At 43.7% G+C, this 18925-nt stretch overlaps 2 protein-coding genes across 2 annotated transcripts in view; both read left to right on the forward strand.

Moving 5' to 3' along the window:
- Nucleotides 1-5048, forward strand: part of NOTCH2 (notch receptor 2) — a 168907-nt gene extending 163859 nt beyond the window's left edge. The window contains exons 34-35 of the mRNA XM_082685214.1: nt 459-4509; nt 4577-5048. Coding sequence (XP_082541340.1) covers nt 459-1847 — 1389 coding nt within the window. The 3' untranslated portion in view covers nt 1848-4509; nt 4577-5048. The remainder of the gene's footprint in view (nt 1-458; nt 4510-4576) is intronic.
- A 9369-nt stretch (nt 5049-14417) lies between these two features.
- ADAM30 (ADAM metallopeptidase domain 30) lies at nt 14418-16970 on the forward strand. Its single transcript, XM_082686194.1, has one exon. It carries the CDS (start codon nt 14614-14616, stop codon nt 16807-16809), a length of 2196 nt encoding a protein of 731 aa, XP_082542320.1. The 5' UTR covers nt 14418-14613; the 3' UTR covers nt 16810-16970.
- Nucleotides 16971-18925: the final 1955 nt, after the last annotated feature.

The raw sequence follows: 18925 nt of genomic DNA on the forward strand, positions 1-18925 counted from the left end.
TTCCTTATTTTAATTCTTTCTTGAACTTGTTTAGTTTCCTTTTGCTTTTGCTTTCCCTTATTTTCCCACTTTAGGTTCCTCTCTCCTACCTTTCTTGTTTCTAACTCCTTATCCTCTTAGAGCCCTATTTTGGTAAGCTCAGTGGTCTTTTAATTAAATCTCTGGCTCAGGGGCATGCTTTATTTCCATATTCCCAACTAAGGAGACATCACCCTCAATGAGGCAGTATTGCTTCTTGGAGAAGGATAAAATAATCTTACTCTTTTTACATATAAAGCCACAGATATCCAGTCAGTACACAGGCAGAAAGACATTTTATCTGTGGTATTAAAATTTCATACAGGGAGGCAGTTAGGAAACAAATAACTGGATTTGATAATAACAAAAAGTTTGAGAAACACTGGTTTATTCTCAAGAGTGTTGCTGATTTTAATGTTCTATGTGGGCCTTTTCTGTAGGAAGAGACACCTCTGTTTCTTGCTGCCCGGGAGGGAAGTTACGAAGCAGCCAAGATCCTGTTAGACCATTTTGCCAATCGGGACATCACAGATCACATGGATCGTCTTCCTCGGGACGTGGCTCGGGACCGCATGCACCATGACATTGTGCGCCTCCTGGACGAGTACAATGTGACACCAAGCCCTCCAGGCACTGTGCTGACTTCTGCCCTCTCACCTGTGATCTGTGGGCCCAACAGATCTTTCCTCAGCCTAAAGCATACGCCAATGGGCAAGAAGCCTAGACGACCCAATACCAAGAGTACCATGCCCACTAGCCTCCCTAATCTTGCCAAGGAGGCCAAGGATGCCAAGGGTAGTAGGAGGAAGAAGTCTCTGAGTGACAAGGGTCAGCTGTCTGAGAGCTCAGTGACTTTATCCCCCGTTGATTCCTTAGAGTCTCCTCACACATACGTTTCTGACACCACATCCTCTCCAATGATTACATCCCCTGGAATCTTACAGGCCTCGCCCAACCCCATGCTGGCCACTGCAGCACCCCCTGCTCCAGTCCATGCACAGCATGCACTGTCTTTTTCTAACCTGCATGAAATGCAGCCTTTGGCTCATGGGGCCAGCACTGTGCTTCCCTCAGTGAGCCAGCTGCTGTCCCATCACCACATTGTTCCCCCAGGCAGTGGCAGTGCGGGGAGCTTGAGTAGGCTCCATCCTGTCACTGTTCCGGCAGATTGGGTGAGCCGCATGGAGGTGAATGAGACCCAGTACAATGAGATGTTTGGGATGGTTCTGGCTCCAGCTGAGGGCACGCACCCCGGCATAGCTCCCCAGAGCAGGCCGCCTGAAGGGAAGCACATAACTACCCCTCGGGAGCCTTTGCCCCCCATTGTGACTTTCCAGCTAATCCCCAAAGGCAGTATTGCCCAACCGGCAGGGACTCCCCAGACTCAGTCCAACTGCCCTCCTCCTGTTGCAGGCCCCGTGCCCACCATGTACCAGATTCCAGAAATGGCTCGTTTGCCCAATATGGCTTTTCCCACTGCCATGATGCCCCAGCAGGATGGGCAGGTTGCTCAGACCATTCTCCCAGCCTATCATCCTTTTCCAGCCTCTGTGGGCAAGTACCCCACACCACCTTCACAGCATAGCTATGCTTCCTCAAATGCTGCTGAGCGAACACCCAGTCACAGCGGTCACCTGCAGGGTGAGCATCCCTACCTGACACCATCCCCAGAGTCTCCTGACCAGTGGTCAAGTTCATCACCACACTCTGCTTCTGACTGGTCAGATGTGACCACCAGCCCTACCCCTGGGGGTGCTGGAGGAGGTCAGCGGGGACCTGGAACACACATGTCTGAGCCACCACGCAGCAACATGCAGGTGTATGCGTGAAAGAATCTGCCTCCAGTGTAGGGACAGAGCTGCCTATTATAAATGCTGCTGAGGAACAAATGAAGGTCATCCGGGAGAGACATGAAGAAATCTCTGGAACCAGCTTCTGGAGGAAGGAGAAAGAAGATGCTTTTATCTTTTAGATAATGCAAGGGAAGCAGTTTTGTCAGCTTCACTGGGTATCTGCAGGATTTGGGTTCAGGGGAACATGGCTCCTTTTAATTTCTTACCTATCAAGCCAAGTTTGTGGAAGTGCAAAGCTAATAGAAGACTTGGGACCATGTTCACTCTTTTCTATTTGGAGGAAAGAATGGATGCCTGTCATAGCCCAGACATTCTTGCAGTTTGGACTGCATTTTAAGCCCTGGGGGCTTCTGTGATATCCATGAGAAAATTCTACAGAACGGTCCTCTTCGAAATTGTACCCTGGAATTCTGCTTACGTTGACCTGTCTCATCTTACCTTCCTTGGAAATTCTCTTGACTTCATTTGGTGCTTTAATTTTTGCACCTCTCTGTGGTTGTGCACCCCTGCCCCTAGCATGTTTGAGGGCAAGACCCTTGTGCTTTTAATCATTCTTGCTCTGGAAAGCAACTTCAGCCTCCTTTCTCCTCTTTTCCCAGTGTCTCCAGGAATATCACAAGGTTTGTTTTGGTTATGGTTCTCAGCATTCACCTTTCAAGTATGTTTCTTTAGAAAACATCTCTTGCAGTCTCCTACCTAATATCATTCCTACAAGAGGAAGAGGGGCAAGATAGTTTTCTTTGAACCCATTCTGGGGACAGAAGACCCTTTGAAGAGACTGCACCTTAATTCTCTTGCCTGCATGCAGGGTTTTACATAAACCTTACCAGGAAGAAGGATGAGAATTGGCTGTTTTTCCATTTGTGGGCCTAGTCAGTGTGAACTTTTATCCTTGGCAGTGCAGGTACTATGACACCCTTAAAAAAAGAAAAAAAAATGGAATGTTGGAATGACCAAGAGATAAGTTAACTCATGGGAGAAGTGGTTACCCACTATCAAGTTCCTCTCGTTCCTGCCCAGCATTCCACTGATGGCCCGTGTGAAACACATTTATTCCCAGATCTTGGAACTCCCAGCCCACTTCACTCACTCATCCAGCAGGGGAAGCTAGCCTTAGCTGTTGAGCCTTTCTTTCCAGATATCTCCATAGAAGAAGATGTTTCAAATGATGCTCCCTCACCATGAAAAAATGAACTCTGCTTGGTTCGAGGGACCCCATGACAGCGGGGGGGGTGGGGGGGGCTGCAGTCTCTACCTCCTGAGTCTATTTATGACCGCACACCTGCTCATCAGTCTTCCCTCCACAGTGTGCACTCGAAGTTATGGTGTACCCAAGTAGGTTCTTGCTGAACACGTGGATTTTCTGTGTTCAGGCACAGGAAACAGAAAGCTGGCCTAGTTTTCTCAAGTCCAAGCCAGCCCTATAAAAATGTTGGAACCATGACGCAGCCTTTGCTGTGTATTTGCTACCATTCCTTTTCCTTCATGGCAGTCATGACATTCCCTTATAGGCAACTAACATAGATACTTACCAGGATACTTTCCCTTCCTAGAGTCACCTTCTAGATGATGATGGACAATGAAAGACTTACTGTCTTTGTCATGCTCGTGCTGAGATTGTGATTATGTTGTACTTGAGTCTGCTTTCTGCTTGTGGTCTTGGCACCTTCCGTGACCCTCTGTCGAGGGCAGACGCATTCTAGTCAATGCTAGAAATAAGAGGAAAATAGTTTTCTTCCTCTTCTCCCTGATGCTCCCTTCTACCTGGTGCTATGATGTCATGACACCTGGGAAATTAGTTCTGCTGGGGCATTTTGTAGATATTGACAGGTGAATTTCCTATTCTGTTTTCGTCTGAATGATAGTCTTTGTTCCTGCCTTGGCTAGGAGTGCCCATCAGAGCATCCCCCTTAACCTGATTTGTCTGTTAACATGGCAGTCTACAATGTTTGGGGTTGGGTTTTTTTTTTGTTTTTTTTTTTTTTTTCAGTCGTGCTCAACAAAACCAACAAAAATAATTAGTTCTGCCCCAATGTGAGCAGACTTTATTCTGTAGTCTATTCTCTCACATGGCAACTCTACCAGGCCTTTCATAACATATAATATTTTATCTTTTGAATGGTGACTCTTTACCTTGGACCCACTGCTAATTCACAGATGGGAGAACCTCTCTGTATGGACCAGTGTGGACCCCACCACATCTGCTCTCTCTGTTATCCGATCTCATCCTCACTTCCCGAAAGTATCAGCCTCTGACCCAATAGCTTGGCTCCTCTATAGACTCCTCGCTCCCCAACCACAGTGCAGGCCTAACTCGTGTATTTTTCCTTCTTGGGATCTTTTGGGTTTGGAGGAAGGGACTGTGAAAGCTGCCATTACAGACAGCAGGCTTCAGTGATGAAGAGGAAGACACTGCCTTTCAAGCATTTATGAATCCCTTAGTTTGTAAGAACCCTTGAGTTGTATAGTGCCTAATAAAAGAGAAGGTGAGATGGAGAATCACTTTCTCATTTGGGTTCTGAATTAGAGACTAAGTTTTTATAGGACATATCTTTTATGCCATGTATAGGTCACCCCCCATTTTTGGTTTATTTTTATTTTTATAAATTCTTCCTTTGGCTCCTGTCTGCCTTTGGGGGTAGATTTTTCTATTTGTTTCTTCTGTTTTGTGTTAAGCATCATTTTCTGACTTACATGAAGGTGAGGGAGGGAAAGGTGTAAGGGTAATAGAGTGAAAGACTTTGATGTAAGCAATCAGCCATGATGCTCAAGCCCATTATACCATCTTATTATCACATTTGCTGGTACACAATTCTTGCATGGAAAAGAACCAAAGGTATAATGTTTTGTTGGCAGGCAGCTTGGAGATTTTGGTTTTAACCAACACATTGAATGTATGATGAGCATTTGAGAGGACACAATTGTATGACCTGACGCTCCCACTTCTAACTGTTTGGTACTATGGCTCCTTCCTTGTGTACATTTCTCTTAAAAGTGATATTATATCTGTTTGTATGAAAAACCCAGTAACCAAGGAAAATGACTGCATGTTCCTAACTATGACATAGTAAGGAAAATGCACAATGTTTTTACTTTTCAAAGTTGCATTCTAAGGTAGTTAAGATGAAATTTATATGAAAGCATTTTTATCACAAAATAAAAAAGATTACATGTCAAGCTCTATGGCATTGCATTTTTTACTTTCTATTCCTGTGTCCCTCATCTTGCGATGATACACCTGATAATGTCAGAATTTGCTGAGAGAGAAATAATTTTCTTTTCATTCTGAAGCCCACAAAGCCCAGCACTAGGTATCTTTTTTTTTTCTTTCCCCAGCCAGATTGTAAAATGCTTTTGAGGAAAAAATTTCTGTCAAACAGGAAGCATCACAAGACTGAGTCACTTTTCTGTGTACTAGTTGGTGACAAGTAAGACACTTGCTTAGGACAGAGTGCCAGCCAGTGGAGATGGAGAGTGTCTGCTAAAGCCAGAATTTAAAAACATAGTCAAACTAATAACACTGATGACGCTGTTACCTAAACCACATTATTCCTCAAAGTAAATTTTGTATAGCACTTAATATGTACAATTCTAAAATAATGATTGCCTATAAATATGTTACCAAGTTCCTTTATACATTTCCTCGTATAAGTCAATCAGGGAGACATTTCAACACAGATACTTGACATGGTGATATTTATGGAATTAGTGGTCTTGTATCAATGTTAGCATTGAGCTTATTTCCATATTCTGTTAGCTTTTCAGAAACTTCTGAATCCCACATATGTAATTCTAAACAATAGACATACTTGTTTAAAAGACTGGAAATTTTATGAATCGCTTCAGTTAAATAGTTGGAGAAGCATTATTCAGGATCTGCACAAATACATCTTAACACAACTGACAGCCCATGTTGGTTATCCAGAGAGCATTATAATCTCATATGACACACAGTTAAGCCTTCACCTTCAGTTCTGTAATGGTGTAAAAGGAAAATGAATTTGAGAGCTAAGGAATGACCAGCCAAATCTGGTCGTCTGGAGGCTGGCCTCTCAGAGCTGGACTTGCCTCCTCAGACAATTTAGGAACAAACACTCGCTGGAAACCTGCTTTCATGGATCTGAGCTGCAGGCCGCTAGCTCGCTCACCACATCCTACCCCTGTAATTGCAAGCCTACAAACGTAGCCCTTGACTGTGGCGGAAAGATCCAGGCCTCTCCCAACCATGAAATCCAAGGAGGAAGATCAGGGCCAGAGATCAAGGGCTGCCACATCTCATGGCTTGAACAGGAAACTTGGACACCAGGCCACAGTCAGGCCAGGGAAGGGATGGGTACTTCCCTCAGTTGTGCAGCTCAAAAGCCTGGTGTCCAAGTACACCTCTCAGAATACAAGGAACACAGCAACCACCCCTAATGCCCACACACAGTCCAAGATGTGATGGGCAGTGGAGGAACTGAACTTGCTTACTGCTTCTGCTTCTGCAAGCTCTCCCAGTGAACACTGCTCTGGGCCAGCTCTGTGTGTGGTCGGCTCCATTTCCTCACATGTCTGACAGTGTTTGCAAAAGCCCTGAAGATAGAGGGTGTGTAAAATGTGTGAGTAGGTGAGGAGGCATAGGGGTGTGTGTGTGTGAAACAGAAAATACAACTCTTCTTTTGACTTACAGCTTAGCGAAACACAACAAAAACATTTACATTAGTCAAGTCCTATCTGCCAAGTGTGGGCAAAACTCCAGTTGGTATAATTTGAGAAAGACTTACTTACAAAATGACTACTTAGGAAGTGTGCACGGGTGATGTGGAGGGGAACTCTAAGAGACAATGTAGAAAGTGCTGGCTAGCACAGCAGAGCTATGACTACTGGGTCCAAAGAGATGAAGCCGGGAGAGGTTACCAGAACCTGGAAAGAGACCTGTATGTAGAGCAAGTGACCTCAAGAAAAGCTGTGACTTTTTAAAAAAAAAAATAACATAAAATGCATTTGCTTTAAGGGTGCGGGTCTGTGAATCATCAGTCTTAAACAATTCACAGCAATCACATAAGAGCTGTGACTTCTGACAGGGAGTGCAGGGACCCCCAGGACCCTCCACAAGGAGGAAGCCAGGGAATGAGAACTCTGATCTCGTTCCCCACCCAACTTCTACCCAGACACACTGCTGAAGCAGTGGAAGTCTGGAAATACAAGGAGCCTGTGGAATTTGATCCACTGATACGTGTCAGCTTCCTGGAGTGGAGAGCTTGGTAGAGAAGGGAAGAGAGAGTAGACCTGCGGGTGCAAACATATCCTTATCCAGAAGATTCTCCCTACAGCTAGCACATTTCTAAGAAAGTTCTATGGGCAGCCTCCCATTGATGTGTCAAAGCAGGACACACAAAGTAAAAGGAACTAGGTATCGATAATCCCTACTCAACTTCTTTTCCCCATCTCCTAGTGTGTTTCTTCACCACTTTGGCTTTGAGCACTCAAAATGAAGATAATCATCAGCGGTAGAAGGGACAGATTATGGTACATCCTCTCAATGCAATATTACACAGAAATGAAAACAAAAACAGGCAACCATATGAAGAACTGTCATTGACATAAGGTCAAATTAAGCCAGACACAAAAACATACATTCTGTATGATTCCATTATATACGTTTAAGAGAAATAAACCAGAGGCAAACAGGGATCGGAATACTGGGTACTCTTCTGGAAGAAGGGTCTTGACTGAGAAGAGGGCAAGAAAAATCTTTCTGGAGTCTGAAACTATCTTGGCCTGGGTGGTAGTTGCATAAATATATACATATGTACAGTTTTGTATAAAATACACTTAGGACTTCATGCATTTAGGTAAATTGGACTTCAGTAAAACACATATATAATAACTGACAGAAATGTATATATGCCCAATATAAAAGTTATATATATTTTTACATCATAAAATGTTGTTATCATATTTGTTTCAGGTGTTTTAACAATGATACGCATATAGCAAAGACTCCTCCTGTATTTCCCTCTTGTTCCATTCTCTCTCCTTCTATTCCTCGCTCTTCCCTTTCCCAGTTACTTGATTTCATAAATTTGGTTTGTGGGGATTATTTTATTCTTAAAAACGTCATTATGTGTGATAGCTAATCCATGAAAGAAATATATTTTCATCGCCATTGTGTAAAATGTGGGATTGCATAATGACAAACTTAATTGTGTGAGTGAGGTGAGCCATCTGTTGGCTAGCTAGATAGGAGTTCTGGAGGCCTTCTGGATAACCCATCTCTGGCTGGGTTCTGGCTGTCTTTTGGTGCTACCTGGTGGCACCTGGCTGCTTCAGGACAAATATCTTTGGGTTTGAGTCTAGGTTCTGTGCACCATCTGGAATTTGCAAGAATCTCACTTCAAATTATCCCTTGCTTTGTATGCCCATTACAGAAACTTTGGGTCAGCCTGTAGGGACCCAGTCCCCTGGCTCTCTGTCTCCTCTTTCTCTATTTTTCTCCACTTTCTCTCCTCTGTGTCCACTTTCACTGTACTCCTAGAAAAGATTTAAGAACATGGACCTGGCAGAGGATGGACACCAATCACCAATCATGTGATATCAGAATCTGTGTTACTGTGGTTATTAGAGGGCTTTGCATATAAGAATTGGAAAGGAGGGAGAGAGGCTGTCCATCTGAGGTTAATAAGACAATTTAAGGAAACTTACTGAAACACTTAACCATTAGGAATTCAGTAATTCAAATGACGTCAAATTAATTCATGCAGAAACATCTGTTATAAATAAAAACCATTTGGGGGATGTATTTGAAGAGAAGATCACATTTATAACAGCAAACACACACACCAATAATCTTTAAAAATTACTGCCTGCAAATATTAACGAATATACCCACTCCAGACAACTTGAGTGGCCACTGACTCCTGAACAATTACAGCTTTAACTCTGCTTCTATTCTTCCCACCTGCTGGATAAAAATCATAAATATATCCAATCACACCTGCCACCTGGATAAAATTCACTAAGATACTCAAGTCTTTGAACCCATCTCCATTTCACCGAACACACGTGCCAGCTGAGCCCTGCCTAACACGCACTTCCACATACCCACATTGCCCCCCTGGGTGCAGTTTTTTCCCTGCAACAAAGAGCAGCGAGTACTCTATCTTTGTCTGACGAGCAGGGGTGGTCCTGGTGACCTCTGACCCACAGACATCAGCAGAGGTCTGTGCTGAAACTCCAACCCAGAAAGAACCCTATTTTTACACCCTGTTATACACAGAGCCCTGACTGTGACAGTGAGTGCCCAGGAATTTAAGAATACCTGGAACAAAACAAAAATGCACATAGATGAAACCATGCTAAAATCTCAGAGTTTCAAAAATCAGTATTATATAGAGAGGAATCTCTGAACCTTGCATTATCAAATTAGAATCGGAATAAAAATGTTACCAGCCATCTATGTGTACAAAGAATTTTTAAACTTATAAATCAGTTATTGATACAAATGTAAGTTAGAAGATATTTAGAAAGAGCGCAAAATACTTATCAAATAGTACCACTATTTTTTTTTTTAGATTTTGTCTTTTATTTTTAAAGATTTTATTTATTTGAAAGAAAGAGAGAGAGAGCATGAGCAGGGGAGTGGGGGTGGAAAGAGGGAAGCAGGCTCCCTGCTAATCAGAGAACCTGATCCCTAGGCTGGATCCCAGGACCCTGGGATTGTGACCTGAGCAGAAGGCAGATGCTTAACTGACTGAGCCACCCAGGCCTCTCTAGTACCACTGTTTTTGAAATGCTAATTGTTGAAACTTATGGAAAGCAACTCACTTATTTTTTAATTAACATATAATATATTATTAGCCCCAGGGGTTCAGGTCTGTGAATCACCACATTTACACACTTCATAGCACATACCTTCTTGCTTTGTCAAAGATTAGTTGACCATGGAGCTGAGGGTCTATTTCTGGGCTCTCTCTCTATTCTGTTCCATTGATCTGTGTGTCTGTTTTTGTGCCTAGATCATTCTGTCTTTTTTTTTTCCAAAGGTTTTACTTATTTATTTGACAGAGAGATCACAAGTAAGGAGGCAGGTAGAGAGAGAGAGGGGGGAGCAGGCTCCCTGCTGAGCAGAGCCCGATGTGGGGCTCGATCCCAGAACCCTGACATCATGACCCAAGTCGAATGCAGAAGCTTAACCCACTGAGCCATCCAGGTGCCCCAGTACCATACTGTCTTGATGATGACAGCATTGTAATAGGGCTTGAAGTCTGGGAATTGTGATGCCACCAACTTTGGCTTTCTTTTTCAACATTCCTTGGGCTATTCGAGGGTTCTGGTTCCATATAAATTTTAGGATTATTTGTTCCATTTCTTTGAAAGAAATTGATGGTATTTTGATAGGGATTGCATCAAATTTGTAGACTGCTTTAGGTAGCATAGACATGTTCACAATATTTGCTCTTCCAATCCAGGAGCATGGAACATTTTTCCATTTCTTTGCGTCTTCCTCAATTTCTTTCATGAGTACTTTATGGTTTTCTGAGTATAGATTCATTGCCTCTTTGGTTAGGTTTATTCCTAGGTATCTTATGGTTTTGGGTGCAATTGTAAATGGGATTGATTCTTTAATTTGTCTTTCTTCTGTCTTGTTGTTGGTGTAAAGAAGTGTAACTGATTTCTGTGCATTGATTTTATATCCTGACATTTTACTGAATTCCTGTACAAGATTTGGAGTGGAGTCTTTTGGATTTTCCACACATATAGTATCATACCATCTGCAAAAAATGATAGTTTAACTTCTTTACCAATTTGGATGTCTTTAATTTCTTTTTGTTGTCTGATTGCTGAGGCTAGGACTTCTAGTACTATGTTGAATAGCAGTGGTGATAATGGACATCCCTGCCGTGTTCCTGACCTTAGCAGAAAAGTTCTCAGTTTTCCCCCATTGAGAATGATATTCGTGGTGGGTTTTTCATAGATGGCTTTGATGATATTGAAGTATGTACCCTCTATCCCTACACTTTGAAGAGTTTTGATCAGGAAAAGATGCTATACTTTGTCAAATGCTTTTTCAGCATCTACTGTGGAAAGCAACTCAAGTTTTAATGACGAACTTACAAATTTGTTTCCTTTGAAGTTAAGTATGTTGCAGATGCCAGCTCTCACACATTCTGTCCAGTGTGTTCTGGAAGTCCTAGCTCTGGCCAGGAAAAATGGAAAGTCATTACTTAAAGGTCACTTCTTTAAAAGTCCAAGAAGAAATATAAACTATTAGAAACTGTTGCCATGGGGCACCTGGGTAGCTCAGTAGGTTAAAGCCTCTGCCTTCAGCTTAGGTCATGATCCCAGGGTCCTGGGATTGAACCCCTCCTCTGCAGGGAGCCTCCTCTCTGCCTGCCTCTCTGCCTACTTGTGATCTCTGTCAAATAAATAAGTAAAATATTTTTTAAAAGAAACTGTTGCCATTAAAGAGAACAAGAGAGAGTTTTTTTGTTTTGTTTTGTTTTGTTTTGTTTCTAACAGAATCTTCCTGTTAGTGATTATTGACTCCAACCAGATGGGTAAAGAAATTACATGCATTCTGGATGTTGGATACAGGAGACTTCTAACCCACGTTGGTCAGGAAAAACCGGGTTGTTGGAAGCTGTGAGTTTAGGGGCCTCTGTTGACCTAATGAGGAACACTGGAAAGAAAAAATGCGTTCGGGAATTCCTTCTGTGCCTCAGGAAGCATCATCCTGAAGGCACATAGTTCTTATTCCTCATCCCAGCCTCATCTGTATGAGAGCCCCAGAGCGCTAACTAGAATTCTGTAATCATGCCTCTCCTGACTGACAGATCGAATTCCTCAGAGCAGACTGTGTTGGTGATCAGGTCATTGTCTCTTACTTCTGAAATCACCCCTTCCACCTGCTCTGGAAAAACGGATATGGGACCTTTAAGTATGTTTGCTTTGCCAAATGGCGCTATGTTAAGCTTTATCAGTAGAGGGCGCTGGAGAGACTTTGTAGGAGTAAGAAGTTTTCTTTCCCGGTTCCAGGGACTCCGCGTGAGCAACACCTGGCAGTCTCTATGCCAATGGGGGGAGGAGGGATGCAGGGGCGGGGGTGCTTTGTAGCGGAATGTATTTGAACAGCTTTCCCCAGTGCCCTAGTGAGACACCTTAGACGAGATCCAGTGCCTTAGACGTTGGATTTATGGCAAGATCCACCAGAGCGCTACCTCACCGACTTCTCTGCCATTCAGTATCCATGGCTGTGGCATCTCACAAGATCTGATCTCAGCACTAGGAGGAGACTAGTCTTCCTGGCTGGCCTATTTCACCTCTCAGGTTTGTAGGTCTACTATACTACTACATCCTATTCTGCTTTATTTCATATTATATTATACCATATCTTATTATATCATTGCATATTTGCTGTATTAAGTATTCTAGCCACAATTCCAATATTCTTTAGGATTCTCTTTACAGTTTACCAGCAAATCTCTCATTCCTCCAATTCCCTGTTCAAACTGATAATTCTCATTTCCCTCTTCAACTATGATATGGATTCTTTCTCCTGACTGAACCCAGACTGATACAGAAGGTAATTTTTGCAGAGAAATAAACATTGCTCTGTGTTGTGCTTAGTTTTATCTTAATATTAACTAGTCAGAAACTAATAATCTATAAAACTTTTCTTTTCCAAAAGAGACATAATGAATGAATGATGGCTCTCTCAAAAACCTGGAGCTATTCTTTTTCCTTTTAATTTTTTAAATTTTTTTATTTTTTCAGCGTAACATTCATTATTTTTGCACCACACCCATTGGAGCTATTCTTTAAAATATATATATATATATATATATATATATATATATACACAAATACAATGGTGCTATAAAATTTTATGATGTAAGTTTAAAACATAGTAGTCATATTTAACCTACCAGCATCATCCCTTAGACAATATCTTTATGACTCCAAACTAATCTGTCAGCCTAAAGAATAATGAAAGCATATTTGTCTCATCTCAGAAAACAGACACAAATTTTTAGGTTATTAAAACGTTTGGGGGGGAGCCCCTGGATGACTCGGTGTGTTTAAAGCCTCTGCCTTCAGCTCAGGTCATGATCCCAAGGCCGGTGATCGAGCCCCACATTGGGCTCTCTGCTTGGCAGGGACCCTGCTTCCTTTCCTCTCTTTCTGCCTGCCTCTCTGCCTACTTGTGATCTCTGTCTGTCAAATAAATAAATAAAATCTTTAAAAAAAATTTTTTTTTCATTGTGAAATATAACCTACACAGAAATAAGCATGAATTTTTAGGATTGGCTTAACAAATATGTACAGCAAACCCAAGTGGTCAAGACATACACTACCAACACCCCCAGCGTACTAGAAGCTTCCTGAGCCACACCCTTCCCCTCCCTCATCCACCCGTGTATGTACAGCCCCTTCTGCTCACCCTAGAAGTAAGGCAACAGCTTTTCCTCACTGTTTGGGTAATTATTTCCTTGATTCATTTTGCCAGCAATGCATGTATCCCTAAAAGTAAAGTTCAATTTTGTCTGATTTTAATCTTTACATTTATTTGTTTTTCTTGGTAATATTCATTCATGTCGTGCATATAAATAACTCTTCCCTGTCATCTCCTGTTGCTGCAGTTACTGTTGGTGGAAATTTGAATTGTTTCCGATTTGGAGAATATTGCAGTTTACATGTATCCTGGTAAATTCAAGCACACATTTCTGTAGGGCATGTATCTGGGAGTGGAACCTGCATATTTTCAACTATATGAGATACTGCTAACCAGTTTTCTAACGTGGTTTTAGCCTATTAAATTCCCTCCAGAAATGTGTCAGAGTTGTTCTCGTTCTACACCCTCATCAAAATCTGCTATTGTCAGTCGTTTTAAAATCATTTTAATCCGTGGCCCTTCGCGGTCTCCTCCCTCCCCCACCACTCATACTACAAACATAACCACCCATTGGTCTTTCTCCGAGAACTTCAGGAGTTCTGCTCTCACAAGTGTTTTTCTATTCCTACATTCCCTACCCCACCCCCCACCCCCACGCTGCACACAGGCCCCCAATCCCTCTAGTCCCTGGCATCCAAGGACAAAGAGCAGAAAGAGCCACGGGAGAAAATGAGCTGGAAACTTTCTCTTGCTAGAAGGCCGGCTCTGCCCCAGGGAGGGGTGGGGATTAGATCCTTCACTGAGAGTCCCTGGCTCTGCCGCTGCCCCCTGCCCCCGAGGCTACGCGAGTCTAGCAGAAAGCTGGGAATGGTGTGACAGTGCGGGGCTCGCAGTGCTTAGGAAACGTCTAGATGATTCCCACCGATGGAAAACACGAGGTGTGCCCTAGGGCGTACAGAAACAGATGAAACAGCACAGGATGCGGGAATCCTCGGACAAGATGTCTTTTGTTCTTCCTTTTTCTCGAGTCCTTCTCTTTTCTCCAAGCTGCGCACCGCCCTTCTCCATCCCTCGCGCCAAAAGCCCCTCTTTCCTGTTTTATTCTTCAGAGGAGCCAAGCACCTTTCCCTCGGTTCTCCCTCGTGCGTGCAACGGCACCGCCCAACGGCACCGCCCCGGAAACGAACTGGATTCATTCAGGGAATGTCAGCCAGACCGAGCCTTGGGAGGCTGGGGGCGGGGGGTTCCTGCGTACCCTGCTTCGGGAACTCGGCACTTTGCACTCCCGCGCCCCTAGCAGCCACCCCTGGAACCTGACTCACAAGCCAGTTGCTGGGATTGACTCGGCTGGGGCCACCCATCCCGGCCATGAGGTCAGGAAGGACCTTATTCCCCGAAAGCCATTTGCTCCCCCTGATCGTCCTGGTGGCGCTTCTCTTAGACGCTCTTGGCGAGGGTTCAATTTTTCACCCTGAATGGGGGTTTGAGTCGTATGAAATCATCATTCCCAAGAAGCTGAGCCTCCGGGGAGCAAGTGTCCAGCAAGTGTCCTACCTCCTGCAGGTCAAAGGCAAGAAGTATGTCCTCCACCTCTGGCCCAAGAGGTTTCTACTGCCCCGAAATCTAAAGGTTTTCTCTTTCACGAAACAAGGGAAACTCCTGGAGGATCACCCTTACATACCCAGGGACTGTAACTACATAGGCCTGGTTGAAGGAACTCAGGATTCAGAAGCTACTTTAAGTACATGCACAGGGAGTCTCCGAGGCATATTGAGAATTGACGAGGACCGTTACCAAATCGAGCCCCTCCGGGCCTCTTCCAGCTTTGAACATGTCATGTATCTCCTGAAGACAGACGGCAAATTTCAGAATCAGACCTGTGGCTTAACTAATGATGACCTAGAAGAGAAGATGGCTCAGACGGAGAATATGGCGAAGCTTAGGGACTCTCCCAGATCCTCTCTCCATCCGAAGTACTTGGAAATAGCCCTAGTCTTTGATTACAAGAGATATTTGTTTTCAGATGCCAATGTTACTCGAGTCATACAGGATGCCGTTCTTTTGACTGGGATTATGGACACCTTCTTTAAAGATCTCAATATGAGGATAATTCTACAAGGTATGGAAATATGGACAGAGAACGACAGAATAAATATTCGCCAAATAAGCTCACAAGAACTTCTAAATGCATTTTTAAAATATCGTACAGCAAACCTTTCTAAGCAGATTTCAGCAGATTGGGCACATTTGTATACTACACATAATCTTACTCATTCATTTGGAGGGGCGTATATTGGAGGTGTGTGTAAGGACAAATATAGTGGATCAGTAAGTACTTTTACAAATGCAAATATTCTTGAAGCCAGCAGAATATCTGCTCACGAACTGGGTCATGGGGTGGGAATGAGACATGATACGCTGTATTGTCAGTGTGGAGGTAAGAGCACTTGTATCATGGGCACTGGGAGTAGTGGGTTTAGTAATTGTAGTTATAGCGAATATTTTGATCACGTACAAACAGGAGCAGAATGTCTAAATAATATCCCGGGACTTGGTTATGTGGTGGAGAGATGTGGAAATAAAATTGTGGAAGGCACTGAAGAATGTGATTGTGGTTCAAGAGAGGACTGTAAAAATGACAGGTGTTGCCAACCGGACTGTAAATTCGTGCAAGGTGCCGATTGTAACACTGGGCTTTGCTGTCATAACTGTCGTTTTCGTCCACTTGGGTACATGTGTCGAAAGGAAGATAATGAATGTGACCTTGCAGAGTACTGCAGTGGAATCTCAAATTTCTGCCCAAATGATGCTTATAAGCACGATGGAACCCTTTGCAAGCGTAACTCCCTTTGTTTCAAAAGGAGGTGCAATTCCAGATATACACAGTGTCAAAATATTTTTGGATCTGATGCCAGGGAAGCTCCTGAGCAGTGCTATCAGGCAGTGAATTTAATGGGTGACCAATATGGGAACTGTGGTCTCAGAGGTTACCGTAGGTACAAAGCCTGTACCAAGGAAAATGCACTGTGCGGCAGGCTACAGTGTATAAATGTCAAGCACGTCCCTGATATGCCAGTGCATAGGGCCCTCATCTCTACTCATCTGCGAGCAGAAAATCTCATATGCTGGGGGGTAGGCTTCCACGAATCCTTGGAGCCCACGGGAATATCTGACATCGGCGTCATAAATGATGGTACCCCCTGTGGTTTTGGCCATATCTGTGTTAACAGAACTTGTGTGCCTACCTCCACCTTGAAATTTGACTGTCCACCTTCGAAGTGCAACCTCCGAGGCGTTTGCAACAATAAGAGAAACTGCCATTGCACCTATGGCTGGGCGCCTCCATTCTGCGAGGAGGTAGGGTATGGAGGCAGCATTGACAGCGGGCCGGCGAGACAGCTGAAAGAGGATATGCCTGCCCCAGTGCAGGTGGTGTCCATTATGTTAATGCGCCTTATTTTCTTAATCATCTCAGTGATTGCTGTGTTTTTCAGGAGATTGATAGAACAGTATATAACCCCCGCAGAGAGAGAAGCAACACCGATTAACTTTCAAGATAAATAATCCAAGGCAAAAAATGTCAAGAACCCAAACAAGTAGGTAGGCGATCCACAGCCATTTAATAACACAGAGCTGTAATCAAAAAGCTTCTCTTTTGTTCTTCCAGTTCTTTTTTCATGTAATTTTCCTTCAAGCTTCCATCGGCAAATAAATGATATTCTTGTTTGGGAAACAAATAAGTGCCTTTTGCTTTTTTAGCATTCCCTTGCTCCTTCATTTGTGATCAAGTTTGGGATATCCTGAAAAACATGGCACAAAGGCTTTTCTGAACACTCAAGGGGATATTGCTTTGCAGAGTTGCATTGGTTTTCACAGTAGAGTCCCGTGGCTCAGAATCGCAGCGCACAAAGTGATTGTCTGTCTCTCTGCCTCCCTCAAGTGATCAGTGAGAACTCTGGGCTTGGGCCCCTGCTGACTGATAAATGTGGACGACCGCTTTTATAAAAAGAAAGCCATCCTTTATAAGGGGTGTCACACGGGTAATTCTTTTTCCCTGGTCTGGTCATGTGAGGGGTCCCTCCAGCTCTGCAGGTGTGTGGTTTGGGGCAATCTCAGTTGGGTGAAGGACACTAATCTACCATAACTCTTGCATTTCACCCCAGTCTATAAATGATGACAAAGTGTGGCAGCGTCCTGAGGACAAGACTTGTAACAAAGTTCCATGCTTTGGGCTTTTGCTGGGAGGATCTGGTCTTTTGTGAATGGGTGCTGAGGGGAGATGTGGCCCTAAGTTTGCCACACCCTTAAGTAGAGCAGAGGAGGGAGAGGAAAGCCTTCCACCATGGACCCCCATGTCTCCCTCCAAATAATCTTGCCCCTTTTCATGGTGCTGAGTGTGGGCAGAATCAATGCTCCCCTCTCGTGCCCAGGGAGGACCTCATCCTTCCTAGACCTGCATCAGCCCAAGGGTTTGTGGTCTTGCTCTAGGCCATGCCTTCCCACTGTTGTCTCATCCCCTACTGACCGCCCCCCGGCCCCGCCAGCCATGCTCTCCCCTCCCCAAGCACCACTGAAGCCTCACTATCCTCACCCTCCTCCCCCGCCTGTCCTGTTCTCAGCCACACTGTTCCTCTAATTGAAGAAGTTACAGGAGGCTGGGGGGGGGTCCCCTTGTACTGTTTGGGGACTGGTTTTTAGTGAGGGGAGAACAAGAAAACCTGACTTTGTGATGATCATAATTCTAACATTTTTTAGGCGTGGCCGTCACCAGAAAACATCCTGAGAGAGCAAGGACATTTAATTGGAATAGTAAAAATGAGAGATGCCATGTGTGGAGAGTTCCCTCCATGCCAGGCAGTGTTTTTTCTTTTCTTTTCCTTTTTTAAAGATTTTATTTATTTATTTATTTACTTGCTTATTTATTTATTTATTTATTTATTGGACAGAGATCACAAGTAGGCAGAGAGGCAGGCAGAGAGAGAGGGAAGCAGGCTCCCTGCTGAGCAGAGAGCCCAATGCAGGGCTTGATCCCAGGACCCCTGAGATCATGACCCCAGCCGAAGGCAGAGGCTTTAATCCACTGAGCTGCCCAGGCACCCCCGTGCCAGGCAGTGTTCTAAATGCCTCATGTGCATTTATGTATTTTCACTGCCCAAAATAACTCTGTGTGATATATGGTCTTATTCCCCCCCCCCCCCAACAGACAAATTAAAGCACGATGCAGAGTAATAATCTGCTCAAGATGATGTAACTAATAAGTAATGGTATTGCTACAAGAAGCAACAAGGGCTCTTGAGAAGACAGTGCCATGGCCAGGTAGAGTACTCTAGAAACTGTAGCTGAGCAGCCTTGATTGATAGTGTTGTTTCAGTCCACTGTCTCCTTGCTGTATTCAAGCAAGAACTGTAACTCCTTTTTCTGGTGAATTTGTCAATTTCTCCATGTAGTTCTATCAGTTTGCATGATGTCTTTTGGAGCTGCTGTCAGGTGCAGAAACTTGGGGGATTCTTACATCTTCTTGATGAATTGACCTCTTCATTGATATGAAATGACTATCTGACTCTGGTCATACGTCTTGCTTGGAAGTCTATCATAGCTGATGTTAATACAGTTACTTCGGCTTCCTTTTGACTACTGTTCATATCACATACACAACTTTTTCCATTCTTTTATTTCAATA

Source organism: Mustela nivalis, assembly GCF_964662115.1.
Source record: "Mustela nivalis genome assembly, chromosome: 10".
NCBI lineage: Eukaryota > Metazoa > Chordata > Mammalia > Carnivora > Mustelidae > Mustela > Mustela nivalis.

What these genes read in the sequence shown, in the direction of transcription:
- ADAM30 (XM_082686194.1), top strand. Translation starts at nt 14,614, where the DNA reads ATGAGGTCAGGAAGGACCTTATTCCCCGAAAGCCATTTGCTCCCCCTG.